At 28.5% G+C, this 24,500-nt stretch overlaps 2 protein-coding genes across 3 annotated transcripts in view; one reads left to right on the top strand and one right to left on the bottom strand.

The window, feature by feature from the left end:
• LOC142330842 (popeye domain-containing protein 3-like) overlaps positions 1 to 24,500 on the top strand; it is a 49,727-nt gene that overhangs the window by 22,899 nt on the left and 2,328 nt on the right. For both annotated transcript variants that reach the window (XM_075376302.1, XM_075376303.1), the window contains 2 exons: positions 1,146 to 1,298; positions 2,418 to 2,568. In XM_075376302.1, coding sequence (XP_075232417.1) covers positions 1,146 to 1,298; positions 2,418 to 2,568 — 304 coding nt within the window. The remainder of the gene's footprint in view (positions 1 to 1,145; positions 1,299 to 2,417; positions 2,569 to 24,500) is intronic.
• Positions 2,435 to 24,500, bottom strand: part of LOC142330843 (uncharacterized) — a 57,319-nt gene continuing 35,253 nt past the window's right edge. The window contains exon 2 of the transcript XR_012757854.1: positions 2,435 to 2,565. The gene's annotated coding sequence lies outside the window, so the exon portion shown is untranslated. The remainder of the gene's footprint in view (positions 2,566 to 24,500) is intronic.

The raw sequence follows: 24,500 nt of genomic DNA, 5'->3' as shown, positions 1-24,500 counted from the left end.
TTATTTTTTTAAATTTATTTACCATTTAATTATTTTAAAAAAAATGAATTTTATCTGAATGCTCCCCCTTGAGTATGAGAGCCATACTCAAGGCTCATTTTCATTCATGAAAATGAAAAAAAATTGTTTTTTCAGTTTAAAATTTGTAGTGCTCAAAATGAATTTTATTAATCAATTAAGTCACTCAACTTTATATACCTTCCCTGCTAAGAAAATTCCAAATTAAAAAAAAAAAAATCAAAACAATTTTTTTTAATTTTGATTTTAATTTATTTAAAATTAATTTTTCGTGAGTATTTTTAATCATAAAAAAGTCCCCTGATGCATGAGTCCCCAAATAGCTTAAGTGATTGATTTGAAATATTTGATGGTATAGCCAGAGAGATTTTTTCAAAAATGAATTACATAACTTGACCGGCATATCCAGGGAAGTTATGCAAGCAATTCATCCTTGCTTTTTATTTAACCACTGTCCAACTTCTTAATCTATTTAACTCACTAAAAATGTTTGCTAATATTATAATGTTATGTTATTTTAATGTGTGCCAGTATGGCAGATCAGCAATAACATGTTAACCAAGTCAATTAAAGGTGTAAACAGGCAGTGTTAATTCAAGACCTATTTGGTCATTTTTTTCCACTACATAACAGTCATCAGGTGGTAGATATGCCATTAATATCTTCACCGGTAATGATTATCTTTAAAAGTAACATTTTTAAAATGAATAATGAGTTGAATCAGAGTTGTTTTAATAAATCTACATCAAATTTTATAATCATAAATTTCAATACCAATTAAGATAGCATATCAAATTTTGATAATCAATACGGCCTTAATAAACCTATTATTAAAACATTATCTCAAGAACTAAAACTGATATTTTTCAGAGATAATCAGTTACTGTTAATATGGTATAATCAATAGTATTAATAAAAATTTACTGACTGACTAATTTGTTTTTTTTTTTAAACTACTTATGTTAGTTTGAAGATAATCAGAACATATGAACCAAATGTAATTTTGTGGTACTTTTTATCCAATCATGGATATGATTGGATTTCATATGTCTATGAAATGAGGCCAATTGTAGTATAAACTTTATTATTTTTTAAGATAAGTTACCTTAATTTTCTTTTAATTTCAGGTTTCAATAGTTGCTGCAACAAGTTGTCGGTATGTATACTGGCAGAGAACAGCATTAGAATACCTTTTTGTTAAAGAAACATATCTTGCTACAGTAATGTCAACATTAGTAGCAAGAGATATAACCACTAAATTGTATGCAATGAATAATAAAGTAAGTGAATTTGTTTGCTAATTTGTAATGTTACACAATAAAATATTGCATCTGCACATTAAAATTTTATGTTGTTGCATTTATGTACGTTAATATGTACTTGTTAACATACTCAACGAGTATGTTGAAAAGTAGTGCAAGTTTCATTGTCATTGAGTTAATCCTTTCTGTACATCAATTTGTCTTGTATTCAATATCCCTATATATATATATATATTCACTTCCATTCTTTCTTGTAATTTTGGTAACTTCACTTATTTTCTACATTCCTATTTCTCAATAATCCCATCAAATTTCTGAAAAGGCATTTTAGCCTACAATATGAAATATCACCAAGAAATATGATATAATTTCACTGGAAAGTATCCTAGCCTTTGGTGAATATCATTGTAGTGATACTAAATAATAACAATGTTGTAGCGCTAATAACGTACCACTAGAGGGCCCAGACCTTAGGATGCATTTCAAAAAAATCTAAAAATGATTATGAAATCTAAATTCATGTTAATGAGGGTTTTAGTGTGCAACTAAAACTTAAACCTTCATGAAATTTAAATGATATTAATTGTAAAAATGTTTTTCACTTATAGTTTATTTTTTAATTATACTTGAAAACTGATAACCTTGTTAAATTTACTGTAAGTAACTTTGAAGTTTACTGTATTTAACTTTGAAGTTGGTTTTTGAGTGTTCCTCAATACATTTGCTTTCAGTCTTTCATGGCTATTGTATTTGTATAGCCTTGAGCCAATATATTGTTATATATGTACTTAAACCAACACATGTATAATGTCTTCATTAGCATATATCTTGCAATTAAAGATGGTAAGAAATTATGAATGTACAGTGGTAAATAATGACATGTTTGTAACAACTTTAAAAAACTCTTTAGTAATTAAATAATATTCTGAAACCATTGGATTATCTTGGAAAATGCAAAATGATATGCAAGTTTTGTTTTAAAGTTACAATAACTTGAAAATTAACCACATGATAATTTATTAGGTGACAATTAACTGTTGGTAATAATGTAATAGTTAATAAAATAGAATGAATAAGAGTAAAGCATTACTACCAATACTAATATTCAAGAAAACAACAGTTTTTGTTACTTTCTAGATTGTTACAGAAAAAGGGCTTCATTTAGATATTCGATTACCTAGCGTAACATCTTCGTTGACATCTTCTGATCGTAAAAGTCCTTCATTCAAAGCTCTTAAAAGACACAGTGCACTTTTATCAGTAGGATGTCCAAATTCACCAGACTCTGGTAAGTGAATAAAAAATTTGTTATTATAAATTTAATAAAAATGAAGTTGTTTCATGTATAAATAATTTATTTCAATTAATCATAATTTACTGCAACATTACTATCTTTTTTCTGCTAATTATACATCATGCTATATCTAAATGTGAATCAATTCGTGTTTTATTTGTATGTCTAGTGTAACTTCTTATCATAAGTTTGACAAGTATGATTGGAAGAATGCAGTAACTTTAATATTAATAAATTAGTTGAATGTTTTTTAATTAATACTAAGCCTAAGACCTCCCTATTTCTAACCAGGTCAGTATTACCAAGTTATCTATTAGTCATAAGTGTGTGTCCATAAATAATGTATATTTTTTCAAACCGAATACAAATGAAGATATCTTAAGCCATTTCTGCCAGAGCAAGCAAAATGGGCATTATCCAATAGAAAATAACAATCAATGTAAAGAAGCTAAAAAACAGAAAATTTATTATACATTTCAAATAAAAACAATCACGTCATGTGAGGGAAAAATAATGCGTTATTAATTCCCATCTAATCCCTAAAATAATGCAAGAAAAAAATGATGCACATAGCAGCATGCTGCCATCATGCAGTTTCATCCCCAAACTCCTAACATTCCAAACTCATCGACCCATCCGCTCTCATTTTGTCAGTCGCCATTGTTATGAAATCAAATACACCTGTTGTTTCAATGCACTTAAAGAACATGCAATGTTGAATTTTTAACAGCGGCAAAAGGGAACATTATAACATTTATCATTGTCTAAAAGTCATTTATGGTGATGAAACTGTTTATTGAAATACTGAAGTATGTGGGTAATAAAATTTTGTACATCAGAGAAGCTGGTAAAGCAAATATGTACAGCAACTGAATAGAAGCAACAAAAGGAGGTTGATGAATCAATTCAAAATGACCATTGCATCATACAACAACCCACACCCAGTAAAGTAAGGCATATCAGAAGTAGGACACAATATTGTACAACTGAGTTACCATAAAATTTATTTGTGATAGGTGCCTAGCAAACTCACAGAAAAGAACAATGAACAAAAGGAGTGTTTTGAACAGTTTTTGAAATGCTATTCAAGGGAAATGACCTCCTTTTCAATATTGTGGTGGAGAAAAAAATTTGGGTGCTTCATTGCAATCCAGAAGAAGAAAGCAGAGCATAGAATACCAGCATTTTGGTTTGCCATAATAAAAAAAATTCATGACACAATCTTCTGCAAAAAAGGTTCTTTTGACAGTACTCTCAATTCCAAAGTTATGTATATGACTGAAAGCTGGGCTGACTATAAATTATGTATGACACATAGACACGTTGAAACATCTTAGGGTTTGACAATCCAGGGAGCCGATAATTCTGCAGTGCATAATGCTCACTCACGCACACCACATGCAGCCGTTGAGGCTCTTATAAAATTTGAATTTATTCCACACTCTCAATACCCATCAGATTTGAAGCCTTGTGATTTTCACTTCTTTCCATAATTAAAGAAGGATTTTAAGGATATTCATTTCACCACAAATGATGAATTTAAGGAACTTATGGAGGTCATAGATCAAGGAAGGACCACCAGCATTCTTCATTGATGGAATAAGAAACTGGTTTACAGTTAGAAGAAATGAGGTAACTATGTGAAAAAGTAAGTGTAACTTTTTGTAGCAAATAATATCTACGTATTTGCCATATTTGTTTCATGTCAGCTACGTTTAATTGTGCATTACATTTCAATCAACTCCTTACTAAGAAGCTGTATAAGACACTAGGGCAAAGTTACACTGGGCTCTATTTACAAAAGTTTTCTCTGGTTTTGCTATATACTCCATTATTATAGGTGGCATAGCATATTACCCAAACAGGAATAATAGTCAGTAATTTTCTTTACATTCCACTGCATAATATTTTTAAAGATATTCTCTCCTAGACCATTGATTCTGAAACTTTTCCGCCCACTACCCACATTGAGAATCAAACATTTTCTAGCCCCCCAAAATTTTTAAACTTACCATCTGTTAAAAACAATTGCAGTTGCTGTTTTTATGATGCGCTCTTAAAAACAACAATTGCAGTTATTGTTTTTAAACATGGTATATCCTATTTCTGAGTTGAAACTTACTTTATAAATGAGAGCAATTTCTCACTGACTTTTTTTAATTTTATGATTTTTTGAAATCTGAAGTGTACTTTCAAAAAGAATTAAGCTTTAATTTTTTTTATTTGTCTCTCTAGGCCTCTTGGTTTCAAAGTTAAAGAACTTGAATATAATCATTTTTATCATAAAATATAGGTGTCCCTTTAATTTTCGGTACTAGTGTGTAGGTATTTAATTTTAGTTTAAAATTTCAGGAAAACATAATTTTTTCCTTTTTTTTTAATCAACCATTGCCTTTCTAGACTGCCTAAACACCCCCAATTTTCTGTGGGCCTTCTACCCCCCTCCCAGAAGGCCTCCAGTGCCCACAAGGGGGTGTTATTGCCCACTTTAAGAATGAATGTCCTAGAGTGATAAAAAATACTGAAACTTTACAGTCAAATCTGAAATGTTGCTTTTATTATCTTATACAGAATATTATATAGTTTGAAACACTTTTTAAGACTATACTACATTCTAGGTTAATCTCTAACTTATTTTGTACTGTGTTGAGAATTCATGGAAAAGGGGTGTGTGAGTTTTTATCATTATCTTGTATTGTTTATGTTTTAATAGTATTGTAATTAAATTTTGTATTTTAAGAAATCCATTTTGTAAATGTTTTGTGGTGACTGAAATACAAGAAACAAAATTTGTTTTTGTAAATTCTGAACATTACAATTATTTGGCCACAAGAAAAATTGGTATAATTTGGTAATAATATCTGGTAATATAAATCTGGTATAATAGTGGTATATTTGGTAATAATAAATTGTTATAATCTCCTAAAACTAAATTGATTTTCTGGTAAGCACTAAATTAAGATTTTTGTTTATTTTCTTAATAATTTTCATACATGAATTTTTCTTAATATTTTCAAATAAATTACAAGTAACAATTTTTTTTCATTTTTAAAGATTCATATGTTAATTCTGCGTAATATTCATATATATTGTCTTCAATCTTCAAGCGAAAATTTGAGTCGCTGCAGAAGAGGTGACTGACTATGAATATAACAAATAAGACCCTTAAATTTTTCCTTTCTGATTTAGAAGCATTGCATATACAGCAATAAAACTATTGAATAACTTATCTTCAAAATATAGAAATTTGCCTTTCACTGGACCTTTCAGAGCATATTAGCTGCACCTTCTTCAGTGGCATTATGGGTAATGCTGTTATTATAAATGTATATCTTAAAAAGTTTAGGAAACCTCTTAAATATGTAGTAAAGTAATACATTACTACATTTCACTGCAGAGTATGAACATACAAATCATCCATCTTTCCTGAATTCAACATATCCAAAATAACAACAAATTTTTCAATACACAGATACACAAACTTTTAAATACAATTAAAAACTTTTTAAAGTTTTAAATACAGTTGACACACTTATCCACAATGCCTTTAACCACCTAACTTAGCTCCATTGCACACAACATAATAAAACAACTGGTACCTGTTACTGACAACCCACCCATATTTACAGAAAACATGTCAAATAAAATTCCAAATTAAATCAAAAACTCATCCAGCAACAGAAAATACATTAAAGTAATATTCATTAACCAACAGGTATAGTAAACTGCGAACATTTTCATGAAATAAAAATGTTCTCACCTGTTTTTAAAACAAAACAGTTTTTGTAAACAGCTACCAAAGCACACTAGATCACAGAATTATTAATAAATCACAGTAATCCAGGAGTATATAAATCAAAATGCATAATTGTGCTAAATATTGTATTGTCATTTACCCACAAATACAAACACATACAGTAACAACAAAATCAAACATTGAAAATTACATAATAGAAATAGGACAAATGTATAAAAAACATTAATTACAACATTCTGATTTTTGAGATACCAACAATTTCCAAGATATCAGCACATGTAAGTAATTTAAATCATACAAGCATACAACATTTTCCAAAAGAACATATTAATTAAATACAATGTAGATAGAACATATTGTACAATCACATATTTCGGCGATTTCCTAATCTATCAAACCAACAATTATACTTTTTGGTATCATGATAAGTTAACAAATAATGCAATAATAGAAAAAAAACATAATAATGATTAGAAACAGGTGATAAAGCTGAAATTTATGGTATTCCTTTGAAAAATAAATCTTGAAAATTCTTTTTAAATTTTCTATTTGAGAAGCTCATTTCCTTGATGTCTCTTGAAAAAATTGTTGAAATTAATATTTTTGATGACTTTATTCAGGATTTTCTCCTCTTTAGGAGAAGATATGGTTTTTGTTTCAAAAAGTCCTTAAAATTATTAAAAAGTTAGTTTAAATATGGACAAAATAACTCTTGTCCATTCAATATGGCTGTAAAATTTGCTTCCTTTTTTTGTAACAAAAAGTCTCTTGTCCAATACGTATATTAAATATTGATATGGCTTTATTTTCAATGGTGTCTCTTGTCCAATGTATAGCAGCACCACATCATACAATAACAAATTATAACAAAAAATATTGTAAAATAGAATATAACATTATATATATATATATAAGGGAAATATTTAATGTGGTAACACTGTTAATATACCTAGCAGCTGACAAGTAGGTTTCAACATATGTGTTTTCGAGACAGTGGTTATGAGTTTGGTTGTAGCTTGTTCCTTCTCTCGTTATCTAGCTATGTTGGCATATATTGAACAATATTTTGGTGATTTTTTTGTTGTTCAATGTGTTATTTACATGTTTGTGTTTCTTATGAACAGTATAAGACTTTACTAGTTTGTTTTAAGCAATAGATTTTTATCAAGTGGATCATAATCCCACTAAAACATAAACTATTGTATGGAACTACAGACTGTTACAGTATTATACATTGTTTTAGTATGGAGCATAATCAGGCCAATAAGCAAGACATGCAAAAATCTAGTGTTAACCTTGTAACTAAAGGGAAAAGTAGTAAATGCGCCAGAGATTTTGAACACTGGAAAAAAACTGTGGTGAAAAAGCATCATTATACTCTTAAAAATTTACCAAAACATCCCCACTGTTCACATGCTACAAGTAAGTTTAATTATAGCGCATTAACTATGCAGGATATTTGTTAATCTAATCAGAACTTTTATAAATTTTATAAAGAAAAAGATAAGGGAACTCGAGACAATTTCATTCTTAATTGTAAGACCAGTGAATCTCCTAACAGAAAAAGAGCAAGAGGAGAACGGAAGCAAGTAACGCAAACAAATTCTTTATTCCACGCACAACAGATGGACAAAACAAACTCAAGTACGCAAGAAAGCTTTTTCTAAAATACTAGGTGTTACAGAGAAAAGAAAACAGTATGTCTGCAGAAGACATTTTTTAATTGGAAGTCTTCCTACAGAAGCTAGAGATGATGGTCACAGATCCCATTTTTATGAAAATGAAAGGGCTGCATTAAAGTCCTTTATCAAAAAAATAGTTGCCTTAGAAAAAAATTACCGCAGAATGTCATGTAAAACATGACAGTATCTGTCCAGATACCTGAATTTTTCAAAGCTACATAAAATATATACAATAATGCTGAAGGACTTTCAATTCCCTATACTTACTTTTATGATGTTTTTGCCACTGATTATAATTTAAGTTATGGCTCTTCAGTAGATAAATATTCCAAATGTTGTCAGTAAGAACAAAAGAGAAGGCTGGAGACAGCTTATTCAAACAGAATTTGAACCTCATAAAAAAAAAGAAGTGATATTTTTTATTCTCTCCTTTGAAACGGAGGGGAAATAACACTATCGTTTGATTATCAGAAAAATAATGTACTTCCAAAGATCCCAGACCAAGCAGTTTATTACCACCATCAGTTTTATATATATAATTTAACAATATATGAAGGCGTTTCGAAAGATAAACAACCAAAAGATAAGGTTAATATTTATACGTGGACAGAAGCAGATGCCGCAAAGGGATTGTTCAGATAGCTTCTGCCATTTTTCACAAATTACAGATGACTAATTTTGAAGGATGTACTACAATATGCCTGTTTACTGATGGTGTGGCCGGCAGAATAAGAATTCTGCCGTGCTATTCATGCTAATGTGTTAGTTTATAAACTATGCACAATTGCATGTGTTTATAAACTACAGTCGAGTACCTTCAGATTGGGTTTTCGGTCAGATTGGGTCATAACTTCAACATCTAGAGTAGTATGAACTATTCAAGAACCATGGAACTGTTTTCAAACTGACTGATGGCAGTACTGTGTATGACTGGAAAGAAGCTTGAGAAAAAGTAATGAAAAAAGCTTGCCCAGTTTCATTTTAAGTAGACTCCCACAAATTGATTTACATCTAAAGTACTAGTTAAAGGAGAACCGTGATACCAAATAGTTATGGGTACTTTCAAAAAAATTCTTAAACCAAAACAAAAGCTGTTATGGTTCAAATTAAATATAGTAAAGGCAATTCCTGTAAAAACAAATGTTGAGGATGTGAAGTACACCTGTTACTTCTACATTTTGGGAACGAGACTGGAAGGTGAACCCAGACTTATTATTTTATAAAAATGTCATTTCTGGTAAACATATTGACTGCAAAGATTCGGAAGATGAATTGCAAGGTGGTATGATGGAAGATGCTAAATGTATACTTTTAAATAATTAGGTAAATTTATTATTTTCTTCTTGTACTTTATAAAATTGTAATAACAACAACTTAATTTACTTTAATTGATAAACCTCCAATTCTGTCATATTAAAAGACTCATATAGGCCTAATGCTTTATCGTGTTTTTTTTTTGTAATATAAATTTTTTTTGTAACAAAGAATTGTTACTCTTTTTTTCAGTATTAAATTGTATAATTTTTTGACAACTTTCTTCTACTGTCTTTTGAACCAGATTGTCTCTTATCTGAAGATTTTCGTTCCAAAGCACCTCTTGTTCTTGTTTTAATTACAAAATATCTTTTGCCCAAAATTATTTTATTTACTTTTAATGAGTTCCTTTCATTACCTATTTTTTTGATAATTTATGTTTCTATTAGATGTATAAACATGACAGATACTTTTTTCTGCTTATACCTTATTCAGTTAGCTTATAGAGTTCAAGTAAACAAATTGCATATATGACTGTTCAGGTGGCCAATTCACAAGCATCTCATGTAAATCCCTGATGAATGTAAAAGTAAACTATGTCAGGTTAATATTCAGTAGTTAATATTCAGCTATTTTAAATTATTAACTATGATTTAAATTTAAATGAAGACATTTTATTTGAGTTTTTTAAGAGTTATGAAACTGTCAATTGTCCACAAACAGCAAAATTTCACTAATATCTTAGATTAAATTTCTATGATAAGCAAATAATAAATTCAATTCAGTTTTGTCATCTGAGTGCAAGAAATCCATAGCGCTGTCAGTGTTGAGATACTACAGCATCCCAACCCCATAGGGGAAGACACCTGCCTTGTGACACTTCCAGTCGCCACACCACCCCTCCCATAGCCCTGATGGGCTTTCAGGCTGAATTTTGTTTTCTATTATATTGTCCAATTCCCAATAGTTGGTTCAATAGTAAGAAACAGTTTTGCCACTGGATCTTGTTAGCTCATCAATCTTATATACATTAAGATTACTTTTAAAATGTGAAACCTTCATTCTTTTTCAAAGACATGGCTGGAATTCTTTCCTTTTTACATGAATGATAAGGAGCATTGTCTAAGACAATAATTGAATTATCTTCCAGAGGAGGTAACAGTCCATTTCTCAATAAATAAAATTCATGTACTTTTTTACAAATCTTGTTTTTATTGAAATGGCAACTTTTTCTTCAATTGATCTAAGGGATTTTGTGTTTTAGGAAACTGTATTTCATTAGTAGATTCATACTTGTAAATCACATTGTACGCAGAAGCAGCACAACTTTCACTTATCCTTTACTTTCCTTATGTTAGCAGTTTATTAATAACATCTGAAATCAATGCATAATTGGATTACTCTGTAATTTGCTTTTGTAAGCATTTAAAATGATGTATTTTTCAGCACAACTTAAGGGGTTTTTTGCAACCATTTTTTTGGAGGGGATATCAGTAATCGCGCATTATTATCAATTGAATCAGTATCAGACATGGTGTCAAAATAACGGTATAACTCAAGTTGTACAGACACAAATCTAGAAATACACTACATTCAAATTCCAGTAAACTTAAACGATTGCATTATATTAACTTTAAATAACATTAGAGTAAATAAATAACAGAAACACAAAAATTGAACACAAGAATGAAAGAGTGATCATATGAAAAGATCAATGGTTTTAATAGAACTGATAGACATTACATTATATAAACTTTTGATTATATTAACTGCCTTATTACAAATTTATTATACGGTGACGATATACGAGTAATGATTGTAGTGTTGTATATAGATATGGTCGCATTGTGAATCAGTACTGTTACAAGGGACATCACAACAGAAACATGATGTAACAAACACAAATGCTACGTTTGTTTATTCTTCAATCTACAAGCTAACTGAATATAGATAGTTGTAAAATTTTATCTCCACAAATTTTTTTTGTGGTTTATCACAAATTTCACTCAAAGGACAAGGGAGGGATGTTTGGGAAACGAGCTCCTCATTTTGTAGAATTAATTTTTTTATATTCCTTGAATCCACTTTCAGCAATATCAAAGAATTCTCCAGACTATTGCAATAATGATGAAAAAACAATACTGTACTTATTAAATTAATTAGGTATATAAGTGAAATTTAGAAGGGGCAAAACTAAGCTTTTGTTTGTTGAAAAGGTTTTTACAATTTTTTTTTAATTCCATGCAAAAAAATCCATATGAATAATAATTTATAATATCAGTTAATTAAATTATGTTAGAGTATTTATTTATTATTGATAGAAAAATTTAAATATTTTAGTGTTTATTTTAAATTTCATTTTTATTTTTTTTATGGCTTTATGATAATTGTTTTATGGCAGATGGTTACAATCATGTATTTAATGTTGGTAACAGTTCCTTGATGTACTTTTTTTAATTATGATCAAATCTGTATCATAACAGAAATATAATAATTTTTACTTGTTTTACAAAACATTATTTAATTTTATGTCAGGACTTGCTAATTATGTGAGATTCCAATTATTAATGAGGTAAACTAAAGATACATTTTTTAGTTAATGGTGAGTGAAATCATAGAAAATATAAACATTTGCAATTTTTTTTATGGTATCATATTAATGCTTATGCTAAAATCCTACTACCAATATTTTTTTTATATCAAACCAACATATAAAAATAGAATTAGTTCCTAAAGATTTCCTGAATGCTTGCTGTAGAACATTTTGTTTTACATTATTGTATCTTTTAAATTTTCTGATGTATGAATTTTCTGAAACTATATATTTCTTATTATTATTCCATCTATTTAGAAAATTTTTGATTAAAATATCAATCCTGACTGTTACCCTGAATGTAAGTGGTTTCCCAAAAATTATAACAATTATAAATATTATTCAATAAGTCTATCAGATAGCTTGATAAAGTTAATGTAACTCCTGGAGATATTTTTGAATCTTTAATTTCCACTCAAAAATTTTGGTTTTAAAGATTCATAACACTCAGATGTTAGACAGCATAATCATCTCACATAATCCTGAAATGTGATCAAGGTAACTTGGTTGTTAAGAAAGTGCTATGTGAAGATGAAAAATGATATTAGTTTACTCATAGAATCAGTAAGAATTATATGGGCTAGGTGGACTGAAGGAACAAGAAAAGTGGTTGAAACCACTTTATTTGTATACATTTATTTGTATAATTACAAATATTATACTATTATTTACATATTGCTGAATCAGTTGAAATATTATTGTTTAAAATAATACGTCACCAAGCTAATCACAGGCTTATCATTTTGAAAATGAAGAGACCTTTAAGTTATGAGTAGCGTTACATGATTTAATGAAGTTAAAATAATAGATTACAATAGGTATATGTGGACCCCTATCTACCTCAGTAGAAATGAAGCTCAAATTCTTGGACTAATCATTTATCAAAGTCAATAAGTAATTTTTGTTGCAACAAGAAATTAAGTTATAATTTAACAAATAACCACAAAGTAGCTTTACTTTTTGTAAACAGTCAGGTTAAAAATTCAGCTTCCTGTATAGAATCAGGAATAGCAATCATTACACTGGTCAACATAAAATTTGGAACTGAAAAGGGAGCAGGTGTTATATATAGTATTTTATATGCTGAATCTGAATATGTATTCTGAAACAACCCATCACGTAACATTCTAAGTTACAACCCCTTAAATTTATTTGTTCCATCATTCATTGAAAACACGATACAAATAAGTTAGTATATCTGTATGTTTGCTTATTCACATCTGATTTATATTGTGATTATGCTGTGGACCTACATTTTATACATAACAATCGAATGATGTCATTTCATGTCAAGCCAGACATATATAGACATGTCAGTGAGTCAAAAAATGAGTAATTCAACATGATGAAGCTTTCTTCAGTAACAGTTGAGCTCTTGACATGACTTGCTGTGTTCTTTAGTTGAGGTGAAACAATCCTTGTGTTTGATAAAACACAAGGATTGTTTCATAAGTGATGTCATAAATTTAGTGAAAGATTTTAATGACAACTTTTGGTATTATTTTATTGAACATCAAGATTTATTAAGTTGAGTACCTTTCTGTCTCCCTCTCTCTCTCTCTCTCTCTCTTGCAAGCGAGTGCGTGCGCGCGCGCGCGCGCGCTTTATTGCATTCCATGGTGAAGCAATTTTATGAAGTATTTTAAGTAATTAAGTATTTATAAATTAAAACTTATTTTTATAACTAAGTAAGTATTTCTGTAATATTTCAGTTTATTTCATTCATTAAAATATTTTGAATTTTACAAGGAATAAAAATTGGACTTGTAAAAATTCTCCAAATATTTTTTGTAACATTTGCAGAGAATTCACCATGAAAAATCAACAAAAACCAGTATCAAATCTGCTGAAAACTGTTTATAAAGATTATTTTGACTGTCCCTTGGGAGACCAAGATAAATCTTGGAAGATAATCTCTGAAGTTAAATTTCCACATGTGAAGACACATTTCCACATGCATCAAGTGCTTCGTTAAACTAACGTAGTGGTTAAAAGGAAAAAAAGAACATTTGCCTTTTGGTGTACCTATGATTTGGCAAGAGCCTACAAATCATTATGATGACTGCTATTTTCACTTTACAAATGTTACTGGTTTCAATTCAAACAATAAAAGCAGTATTGCATACCCAAATGTTCATTCAGCTATGAGACCAGTACTTCATGGTGTTGATTTATAGATTCTGATGGCTCCAACTTCTTGGAAATAAATCTCTGATTCCCAGAAGGCTCAACTGATGAATCCACAAATTCAATAGATATTAATTACATTCCAGAAGAATCAAATAGTGAACCTCACCTCATTACACAAGCAGAACTGAGCGACCTAATTTGTGACTTGTATTTGTTAAAACAACATGCAGAACTCCTAGGTTCATGTCTTAAAGAATGGAATTTATTAAACAAGGATACTAAAATTTCAGTATACAGAAATCAAAACGAAAATTTACTGAAATACTTTAAAAGAGATGTTTTAATCTGTTCCTGCCATAATGTTAGGAGGCTAATGTCTGAACTGTACATTGAACCTATTATTCACGATTGATGTTTATTTATAGAATCATCAAGAAGAAGCTTAAAGGCAGTGTTGTTGAATAACTCGAATAAGTTTTCTTCTACACTGGTAGCACATGCTGTAGGAATGAAAGTATTTCAAAAATTTTAAAAGCTGTTAAGGATGATGAATCATACTTAACAGCTCTTTTAATTGTTCTCATGGCAAATCATGTCTGACCTGAAAGTGATAGGGCTTCTTCTCACTCTCCAGAGTAGCTTTATAAAATATATGAGTTTTGTATTTGAGGGATAGTCAGGCTACAGATAAACACTATTTAATTAAAGACTGGCCAAAAAGAAATCAAATTACCCCAGGAAAGGAAAATGTTGTCAATATTCCTGTTTTTGAAGCAGATCATATTATTTTATCATCTCTATACATAAAACTAAGCCTGATAAAGGATTTTGTAAAAGCATTAGATCATTAGATAAAGATGGAGATGGGTTTAGATATTTAGCTGAGGTATTTTCAAAATTAAGTGAATTAAAAGAGGGAATATTCAATGGGCCACAAATAAGAAAATTAATTTGTGAAAATATATTTGACAGCAAACTGAATCCTAAAGAACTAGCAGCATGGGAGTCATTCAAAGATATCGTTACTGGTTTTCTATGAAACAAAAAAGGCTGAAAACCATTATCAGCTTATAAATGAGCTCTTAGTGTACAAATTTTAGGCTGCAGAATGTCATTGAAAATTAATTTTTTACATTTTCGTTTGGACTTTTTCCTATTGGGTGACATCAGCAACGAACAAGGAGAAAGGTTCCTCCAAGATATATTACAGATGGAACAACATTATCAAGGCTGATGGGATGAATCTATGATGAGCGACTACTGTTGGATGATAAAAAGAGAAGACTGCACTGAACACAAAAGGAAAATAAAAAAAAGTAAATTAAGATAAACGTAAATCTCTACAATGTAAAGATAGGAATTTTAATTGTAATTACTATTATTATTATTTTTGTATAACTATTATTTAAGAAGTTTCTCAATATTTTAAAGGATCATAACTAAAAATCTGAGGATGATAAAGAAAAACTGATTCTATTTTAATATTCAGCATAAAAAATACATTCTAATTCACTTACTTTTAACTCAGTTCCAAATTATTATTTTTTTTTTTTGACCTGTGTGTTAATCAAATAGCAATAGTAATAATTGGTTTGAACAATGAAAATAATTTTTTCAAAAAATATTTTTGTCAAGATAAGGCATTGTTATTTCAGACTAATCATATAAACCGCAGAGCTTGGGATAGATTCATCTGAAAACCCCTCTTTTTTCTGATTAACCAATAACCTATAACTGATACTTGTTTACTATTTACTGAAATGTCACCAAAATGCTATTATCATTTCTCAGTTACGCTGACATCAAACCCAAATAAAAGAAACATATTATTAAAGAGTCTTTTGATTCTGTTGAGTAGAATTCTACATTGAATAACTTATACATGTAAGTGATGTGTATGCAAAAAGCACAGGGGAAAATTGAGAACTGTGTCAAAATCAATATTTTTACACATCCTATATTAGCCCGGTTGTGACAACTCTCAAATTACATATTTAAATTTTTTTAACAGATTTTGTAAATGCTTCTGGTAATTTTTTTATCAGCAACATGATGTAAGTCAATTCTCAACGGACAGTTTTGTAAATCTGTAGTAGCAGTATGATTTGTTTCTTTTAAATTGGAAACCTTTGTAATACTAATTTATTGAATAGTTTTTAGGAACTTTATCTGCTTTTATCCCTATAAGTAAAATGCATATTTATACTCTTTATTATTACAATGCTTTTAAATTATCAGTTATTAGTAACCATAAAATTAAATTTTAGTTATTTTACATTTGCGGTTTTATAAATATAACATAGAAATTTACGTACATAACTTTAACATTTTATGCATTAATTCTTTCAACCTCTACTTCATGGACACACGTTTTTCAACACATATTATATCTCTTACACTATTTAACAACACATAATATAGTCATTGCATAATATAAACACTATTGCACTTAAAAACAACACAAAATAATTTATACAGGCATAATACTGACAATATGCCAAATCAGGGGTGTACCCAGTAGCTCATTTTAGTGTTTAAAGAAGCTGGTATATAACAGATATTATATTTTTATATAAAAGTCCATTTAAGGCTTATAAAATGCCTGGTCCAGGCTTTCTTCCATCGATCAAAACTGATCTATATATCCATACAACTAATCTTTTCCTATGTAAATACTGTAACAATTTTTCTTACAACCTAATTGTTCCTACCACTTCCTCGCTGGGTATACCCTTGTACGTATATTTATTAATATTATAGTAAGATGGAAAATTTTTATAAAATATATATGCAAAAATTTTTTTTAAACTTTTTTGTATTAATTTTTTAGTTCATTTGATTTTTAATTACCTGAAGACATATTATGAAGATATTTTACATTACTTAGATTTTAATTATCATTATTTGATTAGATTAAGTATTGCAGTACCGATTTATCATATATAAACTTTGTAATAGATTCTGGCATTTAATGGATTTAATTACATTTATGTACAATAAAGCTGCTAATCCAAAAGCAAGTTATCCACATATAGTAAACTTCAGAATTTATAGACTCTGATCCAGTTTGAATTAAAATAATTGATTTTAATGATATTTTCATAGAAAAATCCTTGGTTAAAATTATGTTAAAAAACATCCTTTATGAGCTCAATATTCCTTTATGTTGTCATTAATTTTTTTTTTTTTATATATGATAATCTGTTTGATTATCAATTTTAATGAGCAATACTAATCTGGATCAATAAATAAATCTGGATCTGGAAGCAATATTAATCTGGATCCTATGAGCTATCACTATTTTTTTTTAAATCGATACTCTGAATGTTGATTATAAATTCCTGTTTTTCTATTATTAATTATCAAAATTTATATATCGTTTTTTTTTTTCATTATTGTTAATTATAAATAGTAAAACTGTCTAATTTAGAATGTATAAGGTGAAGCTTAGTTCAAATTAGGGAGAAGTCTGAATTTTATGAAAATTTTAAGTGTAGCTTGATTTGCCACAAAGTAGGTTATTTTTGCTTCTTGAAGTTGATTTATAGACTTTGACCAGACACTTCATCTTGTGTCAGTAGATAAGAGCATCAGCAGAATAATTTTCTTTTGCAGATTAATTTCTGACTAAACTAAACAAAGTTTATTCCATCCAATTCATCTTCATTCTAGCTCTTTTCCCAACAAATTAGAAAAAAATCTTAAGATTCTATTTCTTTGCTTTTTTATAGTTTGAGATTTTCTGTCTGATAATTCACAAAACTTAACAGGCATTTGTCAGATTGTTTATGATTTACATCTAAGGGTAACTTCACAAGTGAATGAAAAAAGACGAGTTGGAAGACAAGAACATGTAGTAATTGACTTTTCACCTCTGCCAGTCAAATAATTATCTGATAGATTTCTGAAGAATCCTAATTTCAGCCAAAGGTTTGATATCGTATTATTTTATTTTTAAAGTATATCATGGAAATTTTCTATCCTAACAAAAAAAATTAATTGGAGAAAAATATCTTTGCTCGGTCTTTTAATATTGTACAATATTAACAGATGGTCCAATAATTAAAGAGACAAATGGCAAAATAAAAACAACTTAACAGAATAAACTGAATCTGTCTGATATTCGAGTTGGTAACTCTGACAGAAAATAGCTGTTTGAAAAGAATTTCCATTATTGTAACCGATTTTATTTCAGAACATTGGTACCGCTTGAAATGTGTTCCAAGGAGAAACAGCTTTCCATAATAAAATTTTTATTTTCTGAAAGTGTAAAACCAGCTGAAATTCATTCAAGGGTGTTAAAGCAATATGGTAAAAAGATATTAACCACACAAATTTTTAAAATTGCATTAGCATAGACCAGACAGAACAAGTGTTACTGATTTTCCTTCCAGCAGAAGACCAGCGGAAGTTTTAACTTTACAAAATCACATGACAGATCACTTATTCACTAGAACAGACACATAAAAATTTGGGAAATTGCTGAAATTTGTAGTGCGACTATTATCATTGTCCAACCCAGTAACTATGAAATGTTGAATTACCACAAAGCACATTCAAGTTGGGTTGCAAGATAATTGACTCAAAATTATTAAGTAACTGAATTCATATTTGTAAGGAAATTAAATAATGGTTTCTAACAGAAGGTGATGCTTTTTTAAACCATAAAGATGAAACTTGGATTCATCATATTTAGGCAGAATCCTAATATCAGAATATGGAATGGAAACATCCAAGGTTGTCTGCTGGGAAAAAGTTCAAAATCTACACATCAGTCAGTATAATGATGCTAACAGCGCTTTCGGCCTATAAAGTTTATTGGGACCAAGGAGTTTGTTTAGAAAAACAATGTACAGTAAATAGTAAGTACTATTGTGACATGGTAGAAAATAAAGTGAAACCCACAATAAGATGGAAACATCCTGGTTTACTCTCCAAAGGCGTAATCCTTCTACATGATAATACCCAGCTCTGTATAACTAAAAAAATACAGGAAGCTATTCAAAAGTTAGGTTTGAAGGTGTTGCCAGATTCATCTTACTGTCCCTATCTCGTACCACCAGATTTTTTGCTTTGGTCTTCACAAAGAGTTTTTATTTACGAAGATCAACAACAATGAGCTGATCAAGAATGACACTCAGACACGGCTAAAAAATCTTTTACTACTGGAATATGAAAGCTCACAGGAAAATGGGACAAGTGCCTAAATGTAGCCAACAATTATGTTGATAGTAGTATTAGTTTCAATGTCATTGAATAAATAATTTTTCTAGTCATTATTCTCTTTAATTAATGAATCACCCTCGTAAAACAAAGCCCAAAGTTAAAAAAAGGTAAATGAAAATTGTATTGAGGTCTTAATCTGTGAAATGAAGATCATAGTATATTCTCTCTGACAGTTTTATCTGGTGGAGAGGCACATTATGTCTTTTCTAGTAAAGTAGGAAAAGAGAAATGCTATCAGAAGAGTGAAAGTAAAGAATAGGTCAGTATAGGTACAACAGGAATGGCAGGCCACCAGATTCAGACCATTGGAGATTAATATTTTTATTTTTAAATAAGTTTCAACCCATCTCATTTTCAATATTCTCTAACATCAAGGTTGATGTTTTCAAAAAATCATTACTGATAATTCTTTGTTTTTGTAATTTGTTTTATATCAAAAATTCTGAAACTTCTGAATTGTATTCTCTTACCTTAACTTTTACCTCCTACTTTCACTACACTCTTCTTATAGTTTGTTCCACACATTTAATCCAACTTTGCCCAAAGAGCATAATAATTTAGAAGGAACTCTACTGATAATTAAAAGTTGCAAACACAATTTGATTTATTTCAGATTAGAATGTGTTAATGAATTAGACAAGAGTTTACATAGACAAACAAGTTCTTCAGTAATTGTAATTTAAAAGTAGAAATTGTAATGGATTTTTACAGGTTTTGGAATGTGTGTCTGTATACTTGGTTAATTGTTTTTTTGGTTTAGCATTATAATTTTGCTGTTTTATTTTCAAATATGTTCTTTCTGAAAGAATGATTAAATGTAGTTTTAAATTATTTTCTTGTTCAGCTGTGGATTAACATCAATTCTAAAAGTGTGAAATCTGTGTTGATGAGGTTTTACAGCATACCTTAATAAATTATTATATAAAAAAATGAATATTTTTGGTTGTTGTTTACGAATATTATACTCAAATGAATTGCAAAACTATTTCTGAAGTTTTACTATTATGTATTTATTTTAATTTAAATTTAAGTTAACTCTGATAAAGGGTATGTATGCTTTGAAACCATTAAGGCACTATAGTAGTGTTTCTCAACCTTTTTTTATGGTGGACCGGTAAAATTATAGAAAAATATATAGAGACCAGCAAACCCTCAGTTTAGATTTTTGAACGGGCAAAAAACAATACTTATAATCATATTTTTATTTCATTAGTAATTAAATTTACACATACGTAATATTAATTAATATCATTTCTATCTACAAAAAAAAACAATATATAAATGAAAATCAGAAAATAAATAACAAAAAACAAATGTAGTTGTTTTATTTAAAAATAGGAACTAAAAAGTAATTGTAAATAATGAAAGTTAATGAGAAATTTGTCGTTGCTCATTTTGCACAATTGTTCCAATGTTGAGCTGTAAATTACTTAAACCTAACTGAAGGGATGAATTTATTGATAAATGATTTCTTGTTTTGGTTTTAATAAGTGTCATAACTGAGAATACAGCTTTACACAAATGTGTGGTGGCAAAGGGAAGTAGCATTTTCATGGCTTTATGTAAATTTGGAATTCATTTTTATTGCAATCCAAAATTTAATTAAATTCATAGTTGAAAATTTGTTTTTTTATGTTATCTGAACTCAGTTTCAAGAGACGTTCGTGGTCGTCATTACTTAAATTTATATTATTGCAATTATTCTCAATAAAAGGATTAGTTATCCATAAATTCATCTCCTGCAAGTTTACGTTTGTAGAGAAATATTTTTCAAATCCATCATATAATGACTGTAAATTTTGACTTATTACTTCATTCAGATTATCAATTATCAATTGTAATAAGAATTAAATACATCAGGATTATTTTTAACCAAAATTTAATTTATTTTTTTTAAATGCATCAGTTTTGTTAAATAAATTAAATGTAATTGTCATACGGCCCTGCAAACTTAAATTTAAGTCGTTATGTAAGAAAATATGTCACTTAAATATGCCAGTTTCACAATCCAATACATATTTAGAAAAACATTTTGATAACAGAGACTGTTTTTCTACCAAAAATATCTCCACCTCCATCCTTAATTCATAAAGTCTGGTTAGCACTTTTCCTTGCAAGAGCAATCTTACTTCGGCATGAAGTAAGAGATCTTGGTGTTCTGCTCCTACCACTTGATAAAGAATAGCAAATAATCGAGAGTTAAGGTCGCTTTTCTTCATGAAATAAATTATTTTTGTCGATTCCAGTAGAACTTTAATTCAGGTGACATATTGCTGGTTGCTAAGTGCTGGCGATGTATTATGTAATGTGTCAGGAGAAGTGATTTCTTGAATTCTTTGTTACTCAGCAATGTTTCCCAATCATCAATCATATTTGCTGCTCCATTGGTACACAGACCGATACAATTTTTCCATTTTAAGTTATGGTTATTAATATACAAATTCAATGAATCAAAAATTTCAGAACTTGTCGTGTGGGAATCTAAATCTTTGCAAAATAATAATTCTTTAATTTCTTCAGAAGAATAGTCAATGTATCGTACGTAGCAGAGCAAAGTAGCTTTTTTAGAAATATCACATGATTCGTCAATCTGGATGGTAAACATTGGTGATTCTTTAATACTTTTTATTAACTGGTATTCAATATTTTCAGATAGAGTTTCAATTCGACAATTAATCATATCATTTGAAGAAGGGATTTATCGATCTGATCTGCAGCTGAGGGTCCAAAATATTTCATTGCAAACACCAATTAACACCAGTTTAATTAAATTTTCTCCGGTTGTGAACAATTTTTTTGTTTTGACTATATGTAGTCAAACTACATATACAACTAAATATAAACATTTCAATTGCAATTTATTTTGAATAAAAGTTTCTTTAAACTTTTTCTTTTGGAGATTAAAATTCTTGTTTTTTGTCATTCAAAATACTCCAATGGTTTCTGTTCTAGTTCGAGATATCCTGATTTTAATTATCGCAACATTTTGGACGGTTTCATGGTATCATTATTCTTAACTTCCTTACATATTATTCAAATTGGATATACATCGTCTTTCATAGTATCCGGCCAAATTATAAAACCATATTTCAAGTACTAATTATTGTAGCAATTTGTTAAAGCAGATTCATTTTTCTTGTTTGAGTTTCTTCCACTTAATATACCGCAGGATACCTTATTGTTGCTGATTGTGGAAAGAATACAATGTATTCAATAAATTAAACATGCACCAGTTAATGTTCATTTTTTCTCATATTTTTGAAGTTTAATTTTTTTTGTTGCCAATTATTCAGGTACTGGTAGCATTATCTCTTGGACCAGTGGTTGAGAAACACTGCACTCTAGTATTACATTATTATGATTATGGTTACTTTTTAATGAGATTAAAAATATAAAATAAAGTTGAGGAAATTTTTTTTTATATAAATTAAATGTAAAACTGCAGGTGCCATTCTATTCAGGATTTTAATCATTTAATTGATATTCTTTAGTCAAATTTTATTCTATATAAAATGCAAATTAATATAATTGTTTATATTTTTATTATCGGTGATCTTGTTTTTATTAAGTTTGGCTCCTTTATGTTAATAAAAATTTTTTTTTTGTTCTACGATTTCAATTTTTTTTATTCTAATTAAGATTAAGTTATAAGTTAATTATTCAGATTAATTTCAACTAAGTTAATTTTTACAAAATTTAATTTCACATTAATCTTTTTAATTTTATTACTTATTTTTTGATAAATTTTACTTAAATCACCATTTCAAGTTAATAGATTTTTGCATTAATACATACTTTATTAGCCAATAATGTAACACTATGAGAACTATATTGTATTAAGTCATATTAAATTACTACTGTAATCAATTTTGCAAATGTGGTACATCAAAACAAGGAATGATGACAAGAGTAGATTCAATAATAATTGTTTAAGACTGTACTCGTACATAATTGATTTTAAATAAAGTGTAAACTCAGTAACTCTGTTAATTCAAAAAAAAAAATTTTTTCATAAAATACAGAAAAAAAATCATCAAATGATTTATAAAAAAATAATCATTTATTGGAAATCTGTTATTATGTTTGTTAAGTATAGTAATATTCCTATTTGAAGAAATCTATCTTTAAAACTGAATGAAAATCTATAACAAGACATTTGAGTTTCAGGACCGTAAAAACTGAACTTTTCTTAGTGTGCACTAACACCTTTAACGATTTTCTAAAATACATATTTTTGCAGTGTTTCCTGATTAAACAATGGAAACAGGAATTTTTCTTTTACTATACTTTTCATGAAAATTATTTTTATACTAGATTATTTCTTGTTATACATTTAATTTTTACACAGGAACATATAAAAAAGATATTTAAAAGGAATGGAAATTTTTACTAGAAAGAATAAATGAAGATTATTTAATTATGATGCTATCTGTCACAGACTCATCATTTTAATAAATTAAAGGATGCATTTGAGAACCAAATTTAGTACAAATTATTGTGATACAAGAATAATGAACAAGTACATCAAATAATGACTATCAGAAATAACAGACTGTATGACAAAAGAAAACAAGGAAGGATAAATAAATAAATACTTAATTTGGTTGTCCTCTGTTATCCTACCCCCAGACTGTCAAACATCATTATCCCAAGATTTATATTACATTTATTGCTGCATACATAAAAGATTTTATTAACAGAATTTATAACTCTGTTTTGTGTTCATTACTGTCTGCAAATTTAAGATAGTCCCCACCAAGAGGTTGGTGCAGTTATGACTATTTATTTATTTAAATTAAGTTACATTAATGTAAAGTTATTATGATGTAGTCTATGTTAAGTTATGTTACTGTAAACCACTTATAATTTTTTTTTTTAAATTTTGCACATTTTTTATTAATTTTTTAAAAGTTGAAGTAACAATCTAAGAATCTTTTTAAACATTTTTCCCAAAATGTTATTGCAATTTTCTGCCTGAAATACATACAAAATAAATGGGGTAAAAATAACAGAGGACAACCTTCTTTATTCTACTCCACTGATATAGAAAGGAACTGCCACAGCATTTTCTGGATAGATTAAGGAAAACCATGGTGAAACGTTGATCAGAGTAGTATTACAACACACAGTTAATTAAAAATATCCATAATGAAGCCCATATTAATAATTAAAAATATAGATAATGAAATAATAGAAAATTAAGTTTGATAAAATACTAATTAAATTAATTAACTACAAAATAAACAAAAATTTGGAAAACCTTATAAACTGTTTGTTTTTTTTA

The sequence above is a fragment of the Lycorma delicatula genome, chromosome 10, assembly GCF_047948215.1.
Source record: "Lycorma delicatula isolate Av1 chromosome 10, ASM4794821v1, whole genome shotgun sequence".
NCBI classification, from domain to species: Eukaryota; Metazoa; Arthropoda; class Insecta; order Hemiptera; family Fulgoridae; genus Lycorma; species Lycorma delicatula.
This window is presented reverse-complemented; position numbering and strand designations above follow the sequence as displayed.